General features: G+C 52.8%; 1 protein-coding gene across 1 annotated transcript in view; it reads left to right on the top strand.

Moving 5' to 3' along the window:
• LOC105004141 (active breakpoint cluster region-related protein) overlaps window positions 1-12,290 on the top strand; it is a 188,605-nt gene that overhangs the window by 130,736 nt on the left and 45,579 nt on the right. The window contains exons 7-10 of the mRNA XM_010861674.1: window positions 4,626-4,678; window positions 5,249-5,389; window positions 7,517-7,638; window positions 9,287-9,452. Coding sequence (XP_010859976.1) covers window positions 4,626-4,678; window positions 5,249-5,389; window positions 7,517-7,638; window positions 9,287-9,452 — 482 coding nt within the window. The remainder of the gene's footprint in view (window positions 1-4,625; window positions 4,679-5,248; window positions 5,390-7,516; window positions 7,639-9,286; window positions 9,453-12,290) is intronic.

The following is a 12,290-nucleotide window of genomic DNA, read 5'->3' as shown; positions in this document are numbered from 1 at the left end:
TGCGGGGGTGGCCACCCCGGGGCTGGAGAGGGGTCAGCAGGGGCCGATCGGAGAGGGCCAGATGGTCCAGATGGCAGTGCCTTGGGCTCGGAGGGTGCCAGCTCCTGCTGGAGGGAGAAGTTGGGAGTCTCTTTGTTTCGGGCGAGAGGAGAGGATGGTGAGCGACCAGGGTATTGTGTGCTTGGAGCGCACACGCTGCCTTGGCTCTCTGCTCTGTGCACAGGCGACTGGAGAACGTGAATATGGTTGGGAGCAGGAAGGAATTGGGTAGCCCCCAGGGGGTTCGTTCTAACCACTGGAGACCCTTGAGCTGAGGTCTTGTCGCTTAGTGCAGAAGGTCCGCGGTGAGTGCTGGTGGGAGAGGGGGGCGTGGCAGGTTCTGCTTTGTGAAGGTCACACCCCCACTGTATGATGGGTGGGGGGCCAGGGGGCAGACGGAGCATCCTCTGCAGCTCCCTCAGGGACAGGGGTCCCGAGACAGGTGTGTGCTGCCACCCAGGTTCTCGGCTCAGAGGAGACTGGCACCAGCCTAGGCAAAGAGGTAGGTGTCCGGAAGCCGGCAGGCCCCGCCTTCCAAGGCAAGAGGTACCTTCGGGATGACCCAGGCTGCCTTTGGCAGGGGCATAAGGGTCAAGTGATGCCCCCGGCCTGCTGCTCTGGGCCCCTAGGGCAGGCGGCTGGTTTCAGGACCGTCTTCCCTCCCACCAGGCAGGCGTTTTGTCTCAGCTTCTCTCAGTCACTTTGCTTTCATGTCTCCGTGGTAACCTGGAGCTCCTTGTTGAAGGCTGAACAGAGGCGGGCGGCAGCTTGCTGGAGGAGCGATGCTGAGGTTTTCCGGGCTCTTCCCTGCGACCTCTGTGTACAATCAGCTGTCCCCTCCCCTTCTTAGATGTCCTGTATAGAAGACTGCTCATGATGGAGAGAGACCCTGAAGTCGTCCCTCTCTGGCTGTCCCAGCTGGACAGCACGGGGAGCACTAGTTAGCGGGCAGAGGCTGCCCTGGGCCCCACCCCTCGGCTCAGATCCTGACAGTCTGGACTTGAAGCTGGCCTGGTTGAAGATCGGAGGGGAAATGCCCTTCTCGATCTGGCCAGGGAGTTGGTCAAGTCTCCACTCTGCTTCTCTAAAGAGGAAACAGTCAGCCCTTTGCTTCCTCTTTCTTCCCCAAAAAGGAAGCTTAGTTTTAGTGAAACAGGCTCAGGACCTGAAGTTCAGGGTTTCTTCCACCCCTGAGATGAAGTCAGCTTCAAAGTGTGAGGGGTTAGGTGCGAAGGGGCCCTTACTGACCACACTGTTTGAACCTTCTCAGCCCCTCCAAAGGGTGCTGGTCTGACGTCTGAGGGAGGCTGAGTGACTTAGGGCTCACTCTGGGCTTGCCTCATAGCTCAGTCAGTAAAGAATCTGCCTGCAATGCAGGAGACCTGGGTTTGATTCCTGGGTCAGGAAGATCCCCTGGAGGAGGAAATGGCAACCCACTCTCCGGTATTCATGCCTGAGAAATCCCATGGACAGAGGAGCCTGGTGGACTACAATCCATGGGGTTATAAGAGTCGGACAGGACCTAGCAACTAAACCACCACCACTGTGGTTGTCTGCCTTAGTGGTTAGGTACCGAATGTCCACTCTCCAGGGCTCCATGCCAAACATGGTTGGGGGGGTGGGAGGCAAAGGGAGTCTGACTCAGGCCCCTAAGGAGGGGGCTCACCTTGGCAACAAGAGAGGCCAGCTCATCCACTCCTTGATGAATCTTTCCCAGAACCCTCTCAAGGACCACTGGGCTTCTGCTGGTGCTGCCCTCCCCCATGGAGGGGGACGGCTCAAAATTAGGGAGCAGTGGTAGACCTACATTCAAAACCCAGCTGCCTCTTACAGCTTTGTGATTGTGAGCAAGTTACATAAAACTTCTTTGTACTTTGGAGAATTTTCTGCATATGTAAAATAGGACTAGTGATCATTGCTTTCCTTTTTTTTTAAAAAAAAAAGTGTATTTATTCCTTTATTTGTTTATTTGGCTGTGCCCGGTCTTAATTGTGGCACATAGGACCTTTCGTTGCGGTATGTGGGGTCTAGTTCCCTGACCAGGGGTTGAACCCAGGGCCCCATGTATTGGGAGCGTGGAGTCTTAGCCACTGGACCACCAGGACAGTCCCTTCCTTTTTTAATTAAAAGGAAATAGCACATGTAAAACAGTGCCATTGGACACGGAGTAAAGTACTCAGCAAGCTAGAGAGAGGCCCACCTTGCACAGGTCATGGTTTGTCTTTTAGGCTGTGTGAATGTTGGTTATGAAAGTCCTGATTGGGGAAGGCTTTTAGGAGGAGGGGGAGAGACGGGCATTGCAACTTGGTCAATGGTGTGTGCCCCAGAAATGGGAACCACATGTTGAGGAGCAGGGAGAGGGGGAGGAGCAGAGGCAGGGAGCAGGTGTGTATGGGGCGGGGGGTGAGCTGTGCACTCTGCATTCTCAGGGGAAGCAGGTGTGGGGCACGCCCATCACGGCCGCCCTGGTTCCCTCCATATCTGACCGCGGCCCTGGGGCCTTGTCCTTGCTCTTGGCCTCTCCCCACCTTCCTCCCAGCTGCCCCTCCCCAATCTGGGGCTGATACATTAGGACTCATTCCATGGCCACAATCAAGTGGACTCTTGAGGTGACTCGAGGCATATTAATAACCCCTCTGAAACCCAACCTGCCATTTGTGCAGACCTCTGAGCTTAGTCAGAAACCTCTTCCTCCTGGGACCCAGCAGAGGGATGGAGGGGGCTGACACTGCAGTATCAACTTTCTCTGGGCAGGAACTCGAGGCCCACCCTGGCTGGTGTCTGCTGAACTTGGATTTTCTCTGGGTCTCGGGTTCTCAGAGAGTGATTTCCCCCTGCCCTGCAGATGGGCTGAGCCACAGGTGGGTACCCTAGACCAGGGGTCCCCGACCTCCAGGATCTCATGCCTGATGATCTGAGGTGGAGCTGATGTAATAATAATAATAAATCAGAGTACATAATAAATGCAATTCACTTGAATCACCTTGAAACCATGCCCTTCTTCCCGTCTTCCAGCAAACCAGTCCCTGGCGCCAAAAAGGTTGGGGACCGCTGCCCTAGACAGCCTCAGAACTTGCCCCTCCTGGGCTGGTGACCGATCTGTATCCTCATTGGCCCAGGATAGGCCAACCTGATCTTGTCCATTCTAACACCCATTGGCCTTGGACAGGGAGGGGTTCTAGAAGTTGCTAGATTAAGAAAGGGCTGCAAATAAATCATGGGAGGTGTGTTTGCCTGAAGTAGTGGTTTTCAACCCTTATGACATCTCAGAATCCACAAAGGAGCTTTGTAAAAATGCTGATGCCTGGGTTCTGCCCAGCAGAGCCTGCTGTTTAGCTGATGGGAGAGGGAAAAAGAGGCATCTGAATCTTTTGAGAGTTCCCCACTGATTCTAACGGGCAGCCAAGCAAAGCCAGCAGATGAGGCTCAGGGCACACCGCTGAGACTGCATCTTCTCCGTAGCCAGCAGTTGTTTCCAAGTGACCATTTAGCAATGCGCAGGGTATTAATATCCAGGGCCTTGGGGAACTCTTTGGTTTGGGGGCTGGCTGGAACATGAGTGTCAGCCCTGGTACCTGTCACAGCCCGATCCCATGGGATACCCACTCTGGACCTCCTCCCCACACCAGCATCCTGCCTCTTACTGCTCCTTCAGCAGGGGGGCAGAGGTCATGACCCCGTGGGCAAAGGTGCAGGCCCGGAGCTGAACCACCCAGGCTGGGAGGGGCAGGGCGCAGCTGCCGCAGGAGCTTTGTTCGGAAGTGTTGGTCGGCCAGCTGCCGCCTTCACCTGTTCCCTTGAATCCTGGACATCCTCATTTGGTATCCTGGTCGCCGAAGGGTGTGGCCTGTGGTGTTGTGGGGAGGGGAGGTCCTGCTGAGCTTGCATTTTCCAAGCCTCTTCAGGGGCTCTCTGACTCAAAGCCCCACCTGAATTCCTTTCGGAAATCTTTACCCCATCAGCTGCCACTTGAGAACAGAGCCTCTCCGTGGCCATCAGGCGTGCCTCCCTGGTCCTCAGCCAGGAGGGCATTGAGGGCACAGATAGGGGTCTTCCTCGTGGAGATGAGGTCAACAACATGGGTCAGAACGAAGCATGACGTTCCCAGCTGGTGGGGCCAGGCCTTGGACCAGAGGGATATGAGAATGATGGGGTTTGGGGACACCTCCCTCCCTGGGAAAACAGTGTCTCCTTCCTGCAGTCTGGGGTCCTGGGTGTGACCCCCACTGTCCTGGAGCTGTTAGGGGTAAGGCTGTGTGATTTCAGCAGAGAGTCCAGAGGAGCATCTGTGTCTGCTATGAGCCTGGTCAGGCTGGGACAGGCCTGGGGGACAAATAGCCCTTCAAGAAATCATGTCTAGTGGGAGTCAAGATGAGGTGGGTGGAAGGGGCCGAGGTCACCAGAGCTGTGTGTCCGTCTTTTAGGGTGAGAATGGAGGCGTGGTTGCTGTGGAATCCACTCTGGCCTCCTGTGAGTGGACGTCCATGAAGGGGAAGGAGGTGGCTCGGGGCACAGGCTGGCCCTTCAGGTCTCAAACTCCTCCCTGTCTTTCATCTGACCTGTCCCTGTTCCTGCTTCCCCAACAGCTCTGCTCTACAAGCCCATTGACCGAGTCACCAGGAGCACCCTGGTCCTACACGTGAGTGTCTCCCTGCCGAGTGGCCAGGGAGGGCTTAGGAGTGGGTGGGAGACTGAGCCCAGGGTGCACAAGCGCCAGAGTCACTGACAACAGCCCATGCGGGGAGTTGGGCAGAGGGTCCCTGGGCCCTGACTGCACCTGCCTGGCCTGTGGTGACCAGCTGATGGGCCCAGGGCCTAAAAATAGCTTGGCCACTAAGCTTGACTTTTGGCCAAATGCTCCCTGGGAGGCAGGCACTTCCTGCCTCCTCATTCCTTGCCTGGTCTCCAGTGTCCTTGGAGCAGCTGTAGGGTAAGTGGGGGGTGTCTCTCCCAGCTGCTTGGTGAGAGGAGACTCCACCTGGTCTGCACCACCAGGGAGAAGAATAATGACTGCAGCAGTAATAAAGGGGCGCCACTGCCCTGCTGCTCTGACCCTAATTCTTAGCTCAGCGTTTGCAGGCATGACCGAGTCAGAGTAAGGTCCCTAGTTGGCCCCCTTGGAATTCTTTCAGTGCGGATTGAGTTCTCCCTGCTGTCTTCTCGCTCAGCCCCACCCCGCTCCCCCATCTCACCACCCCATCCTTCCCAGGACCTGCTGAAGCACACACCTGTGGACCACCCAGACTACCCGCTGCTACAGGATGCCCTCCGCATCTCCCAGAACTTCCTGTCCAGCATCAATGAGGACATCGACCCCCGCCGGACTGCAGTCACAACCCCCAAGGGGGAGGTGAGCTCAGGATCTAGTGGGGCTTGGCCCCCAGGGTGAGGAGGGTGCCCGGCACCAGCTCGCCCATCCCTGCTCTCCTGCACACATGGGCACCACCGCCCGATGCCCGGTGGCTCTCTAACCCTGACCCCTCAGTCCCAGCCAAGGACAGGCCTTCAGGTCCTGGGCCAACAGCTTAAAGTCCAGCATCTCATTAATCTTCATAATGGTCCACGGAGGCAGATGAGGAAACTGGGGCCTGGAGAGTCTCTCCAGGTCTCCCGCACAAGGTCTCCTGGCTATCAGTGTTGGAACTGGATCCTTTAGCTCGGGGTCCCTGACCTCTGGGCCGTGGACTGGTACCTCCTATCACATCAGCAGCAGCATTAGACTAGACATAAAGGGCACAGTAAATGTGATGAGCCTGAATCATCCCGAAACCATCCCCCTCACCCTCCGTTTATGGAAAGTTGTCTTCCACGAAATCAGTCCCTGGTGCTGGAAAGATTGGGGACCGCAGCCATAGCTGGGGTGTTCAGCAAGCCTCAGACACTGACCCCCGCACCAGGGCTCTGTCTGTCTCATTCTTGAATGCAGCCACCTCCTCTGGGCAGCATGGTGTCCTCAGGGTCCTCTGGAAAATAATGGCTCAGGCAGAGGGAGCTTGGAGAGTCAGGGAGAGGTGGCTGAAGCTGCCAGGTGACTGAACTGTCCCAGGTGGGCGCCTGGATGTGGCTAGCAGCTCCAGTTCCCTGGGGGCCCTTTTTGCTAGAGGAGTGGGGGTGCCTCAGTGAGGGGAAGCAATTTGAAGAATCAGAGGGACAGTTAGCTGCGTGGGTCAGCAGCCTGACCCACATATGGAGCTTTCTGTCCAGAAGAGGTAATTAAGTGGCGTTCAGGAGTGAAGGCTGGCTGCCTTTCTGCTCCTTTGTAGTGTTTATGAAGTTCCAGTGTCTCCTGGGGAGGGAAGTAATGAGGGGCAGGATCTGGGGATTGGCTAATGGGACCAGCGTGCTGTCCCTGCATGTAGCCCCAGCCCCGGTTTGCAGACCCTGGAATGTCACCAGCTGGTTTGACTCTGAGGATGTCTGAGAGATCTCCAGAGGCCCTCGAGCACGACCAGTTTGGGATCGTTTTAATAGTGTGCTCTCTACGTGCTCACCTACATACGCAGCATATATAGGTCACACAGAGAAGCCTGAGACAGACCGTGACAGCCCCACAGAGGCCCGCGGGCTCAGGGTGGTGGGGAGGAGGCTCTGGAAGTTATGCGTGGAGCGAAATGCTCCAGACCAGCCAGAGCCCAGGGAAGAGACAGCTGCAGGATCCCCAGGACACTGCGACAGCCCCACGGAGGGAAGCCCAGGGTCCCCCATCCAGCCGCCTGAGGCGGGTTGCAGAAGCCACTCAAGAAGCAGAGGCCTGAGTGGTTCTGCAGATCAAAGTTCCGCTGTAACGAGATCAACATCTTAGGCAGAGTTAGGGAGGCGTTTCTAGGGTGGAGGTGGGTGGGGTATGTATGACCCACTGTGGGTCTATCCAGGGATGAGCTGTTGAGGTCTGCGGAGAAATGGAAAGCTACCACTTTCGGATCATATATTACATGCCAGGCACTATACTGACTGTTCTACATATACCATGGCTCCTATGCTATGGGGGCCAATGTCACTGTCTCCATTTTACAGATGCTAAGACTGAGGCTCAGAGAAGTCAGGGAACTTACCCCCAAGATCTCAGCCAGGAAGTGGCAGAGTCTGGATGTAAGCCCATGTTAGAATAGGTGTTAGCTATGAGCTCAGTCATGTCCTACTCTGCAACCCTATGGACTGTAGCCTGCCGGGTTCCTCTGTCCATGGAATTTTCCAGGCAAGAATACTAGAGCTGGGTGCCATTCCCCACTCCAGGGGATCTTTCTGACCCAGGGATCAAACCCGCATCTTTTGTGTCTCCTGCACTGGCAGGTGGATTCTTTACCGCTGTGCCACCTTGGAATCCCCAAGCCTGGGTGCCTGACCCCAAAGCCAGTGCTGCTAACCACCAGGCACTATGGTCCCTCCCTGGAGCCCTACCCCCACCCTCACAGCTGGATGGGTGCAGGCTGGGCCCTGGGCTGACCCCCCTGAGCAGGCGGGGGTGGGTCTCTCTCAGACGCGGCAACTGGTGAAGGACGGCTTCCTAGTGGAAGTGTCAGAGGGCTCCCGGAAACTGCGGCACGTCTTCCTCTTCACCGACGTCCTCCTGTGCGCCAAGCTAAAGAAGACATCAGCGGGGTGAGTGTGCAGGGGGATTGGTGGCGGGGGGGAACTAGACCCCACCCCCCAGTGGAGCCTGTCAGCAGCCTGGGGCCATCTGCATTTTTTTCCCCCTTTTTAAAAACATATTAATTAATTTTATTTTACTTCATAGCCTTTTTCTAAAAATAAATCATGGTTTTAATTATAAATATAATACAACCAAATTATAGGGGGTGGGAAATAAACCCTGTCACCCACCCGAACATAAGCGTCAGTCTCCTGCTGCTATATTTCCTTCCAGTTTTTTTTAAATGTTCTTATTTTTTTCATATACTTGTAATCAGAGTGAATACCCAATTTGGGGCTCTGCTTTTTCCATTTCACGTCATAAGCATTTTCCCTGTTGCTGCTTAATTTTCATAATCATCATTTTACTTTCCTGCATGATGTTACAAGTGGATATGCCATAATTTACTTAGGCATTCTCCTTTTATTAGACAGCTCTAAATTTTTGCTAACTGCAATTCAGTGAATATTCATTAAATCTGATTCTACCATTTATTGAGTGCTTGTGCCATGCCAGGTGCCATGACAAATGCTTTGAATATATTATTTCTAATCTCCCCAGTGACTTCACAAAGTAGGTATTATTATCCCCATCTCACAGACGAGAAAAAAGGCTTAGGAAAGTGAAATAAGTTGCCCAAGGTCATAGAACTAAAGTAGAGGAAACAGGATTTGAACCTTCATCTGACTTGAAAGCTGCTTTTGAGCTCCATCTCTGTACCCAGTGACTAGAGTGTCTCTGTCACAAGCAGAAAAGGTTCTTCAATATGTATTCCTACGGTCTTCCAGCCTTATTTTCTTACCACCTATGGTGTGCTGAGGGAGGCAGGCCACAGGCTTAATATTGCAGGGAGGTACAAAGCGAAGTCCTGGGGAAAGTGAGAGAAGGAGAAGCTATTATTCTGAGTTTCAGTAGAGGGGATGACGTTTGAGATGATTCTAAAGCAGAGGTGACAGTCGTAAGCATACATACCTCTGCGTTAAGTCCTTTGCCCACAGCAGACATTACTAGTGGATCACAGCACTATTTCTCGTTGGACTTGGATGTGGCTTTATAATCCTCAACTCATTATCCCATGTGACTTCTGTTGAGAAGAGGTGGCATTCAAAATTACATCTGTATTGTATCTCTAGCTAAGAAGATAAAGAATGTAAGTTATGTATAGAGAAGCTGGAAGGGAAGGAAGAGTTGGATGGGGAACAGGAGAGACCACTCTTGCTGAGACACTAGAGGTTTGGGCTGCCTAAGAATGTCAGTCGTCTTGGGCCAGAAGAATGTCAGGCTGGAGGTCCAGAGCCCTTACCGCTGCCTGACCATGCTGCTGCTGCTGAGTCGCGTCAGTCGTGTCTGACTCTGTGCGACCCCAGAGACGGCAGCCCACCAGGCTCCCCGGTCCCTGGGATTCTCCAGGCAAGAACACTGGAGTGGGGTGCCATTGCCTGACCCTCTGACTATCATCATTCCACGAATGTTTCCTGATCAGGCTCCTCAGGGTACGGATCATTCTTGCCTGTGACGAGTTCTCAGTCAATCCCTGTCAGGTGGTTTTGGTTCTAGCGATTCGAGCCTGAAGACCAGTTCCTCTGTGGCTCACATCTCCCTCTGACCTGTTTGCAGGAAGCACCAGCAGTATGACTGCAAATGGTACATCCCCCTGGCTGACCTAGTGTTTCCATCCCCTGAGGAGTCTGAAGCCAGTCCCCAGGTGCACCCCTTCCCAGACCACGAGCTGGAGGACATGAAAATGAAGATCTCTGCCCTTAAGAGTGAGATCCAGAAGGAGGTGAGCAGAGCCTGGCATCAGCTGGGGCTGAGAAGTTGGCCATTTTCATTGTGGACCTTGGAATTGGGTGTGCCAGGGAAATGGAGGAAGAAGTGATAAAATTTGGGAGTCTGACAAGGGAGGCAGGATGTAAGAGAGGAAGGCCTTTCTTTACAATCTTCAAGATAACATGTCTGACCATGACACATGAGCACTGGGCAGATAGAAGTCGGGCCAAGGAGTCAGTGCTCAGAATTTAGTGGGGTTAATTATGGGACGTTTCCTGGGGAACAGTGTATGCCAAACACTGCAAAAGCAAGAGGAGAAAAAGTCTTCTTAAGGAAAAGCAGGATGTGTGAGAAAGGAAGGGCCTGGGAGTCTCCTCAGAAATTGACAGGTCGAGTAGACAAATAAACAAACAGAGGCAGCTTTGGAGATCACTTGGTCTAAAAATGCACAGACGCTTGTATCCTGATAGAGAACTGAGATTCTGTCAAACATACATGGAACATTTACAGATAATTTAACATGTATTAGGCTGTGTTTTGCTGTTGTTCGGTTGCTAAGTTCATGTCCAGCTCTTTGTGATCCCATGGACTGCGACACATCCGGCTTCCCTGTCCTTCACTGTCTCCCTGAATGTGCTCAAATTCACGTCCATTGAATCAGTGATGCCGTCCAACCATCTCATCCTCTCTTGCCCCCTTCTCCTGCCCTCAGTTTTTCTCAGCACCAGGGTCTTTTCCAATGAGTTGGCTCTTCCATCAGATGGCCAAAGTATTGGAACTTCAGCATCAGTCCTTCTAATGAATATTCAGGGTTGACTTCCTTTCAGATTGACTGGTTTAGTCTCCTTGTAATCCAAGGGACTCTCAAGAGTCTTCTCTGGCACCACAATTCAGAAGTGTCAGTGTTTTGGAATAGGAAATCTCAAGTTTAAAAAAAAAAAAAAAGTGTACTGGTCATGTTCCCAAACAACAATGCAGTAAATTAGAAGTCAACAACTAGAATATAGTTAAATTATATATCTGGGAAGTTAAAACTTTCCAGGTAAAGAGGAAATCAAAAGGGAAACTGCAAATTATTTAGACCTGCATGAAAATGAGAGCACTCCATATTAAAACCCAGGGGATACAGCCAAAGCGCTCTTTAGAGGAAAATGTACAGCCTTAAGTTCATTATATTTGAAAACAGTGGCTAGAGGAAAACACCCAGAAGGAACCTTCCCCAGAAATGGAAAGAAGAGCATGGCGGGGCTTGGTTAGTTGGCCTTGGTGCTTCTCTTCACCCATCCAGGCTTGGCTTAGGCCTCGCGTCCCCAGATGAGCCTTCCCCGATGTCTCCCCACTGTTGGGGGTTTCGGTTGGATGCCTGGCTTCCTGGTTCTTGATGATTACCTCTTTGCTTGGCTTTATTGGTGCTGAGTTGTTATTGCACACTCTGCTGTCTCTCTTCCCCACTAGAATTTCAGCTCCAGGGAGGGGACCGTTTTCTTCAGTTCTGTGCGCTAATGCTCAGTTGCTAGCCTGCCAGGCTCCTCTGTCCATGGGACTCTCCAGGCAAGAATACTGGAGTGGGTTGCCATTTCCTACTCCAGGGGATCTTCCAGACCCAGGAATCTAACCAGCGTCTCTTGCATCTCCTGCATTGGCAGGCACATGCTTTATCACTGTGCCACCTGGGAAGTCCCCTATGTCCTACTACTTAACATGTAATAAATAGGTGCTTTATGAAAAGTTGTTGAAGGACACATGCCCAGATGGCTTCTAAGGATTCTTTCAACCCAGATATCTTTCTCTGAACAAAGGAGAGGAAAACCACAGTAATAACCCAGGGATGTTTGGGTCATGAGAATGTCCTACCCCTGTGGCTCAGCTGGTAAAGAATCCACCTGCAGTGCAGGAGACCTGGGTTCGATCCCTGGGTTGGGAAGATCCCCTGGAGAAGGGAAAGGCTACCTGCTCCAGTGTCCTGGTCTGGAGAATTCCATGGACTGTATAGTCCACGGGGTCGCAAAGAGTCGGACACGACTGAGCGGCTTTCACTTTCACAGTGTCTAGGACTGGGGTACACCTGCCCGGAGGGAGCCCCCTGAGCAGCACAGGTGTCCTCCTAAACAGCCAGCCTCAGGGGAGCCTATTTCCTCAGTTGGGTCTGCCAGCATCTGCACATCAGGGGCATCCCGCATGCGTGTCCCTCACCCGGTCCTGGGAGCTGCAGGCTCTGGGCCCTCCGTCCTGCCCCAGGTGTGCAGACGTGGCCTTCTGCTTCATTGAATCCATGCTTACTGACGGCTTCAGGGCTGCGCCAGATGCTCACAGACCTCCTCATCCAGTGGAAAAGGCACACATTCTTCTGTGTGACCGCAACACGTGACACAGCGTGATGAGAGTCACTGGAGATGCACGGTGTTGTTCTCTGAGTCACAGAAGCAGCAGCAATTTATTCTTTCAATAATATTTTTAAGCCTAATTTTCTCCCTAATCCCCAGTGTCACACTGACTTCTTATAACAAGAAATACAATACCAAAGTGCGTAGAATAGAACTTCTTACCTTCCCCCCATCATTCCTAGTTTGAGATATATTCTTCTAGACGATCCTGTGTTTACACGTGTGTGTCTATGTATTTTTTGATGAGACTACACGTGCCGTTTTGCAGTTTCATCTGTCAGATCCTTTTTCACAACTGTATCCTGTTCTCACTCGACGGCACAACATATTTGGGTCTTTAGATGGGTTCTCCTTCTTTCCTCGGCACTTCTATTTCTTCCCGGCAGATCCCCTACGAGCGGGATGTCTGGGGCAGAGGGCTTGCGCATTTCATCGCCAGGTTTACGGCTGCAAAGGTTGCATCCGAT

Source organism: Bison bison, unplaced genomic scaffold (genome assembly GCF_000754665.1).
Source record: "Bison bison bison isolate TAMUID 2011002044 unplaced genomic scaffold, Bison_UMD1.0 scf7180017864472, whole genome shotgun sequence".
In the NCBI taxonomy this organism is placed as follows: Eukaryota; Metazoa; Chordata; class Mammalia; order Artiodactyla; family Bovidae; genus Bison; species Bison bison.
The sequence above is the reverse complement of the archived record's forward strand: the minus strand, read 5'-3'. Positions and strand labels throughout refer to the sequence as shown.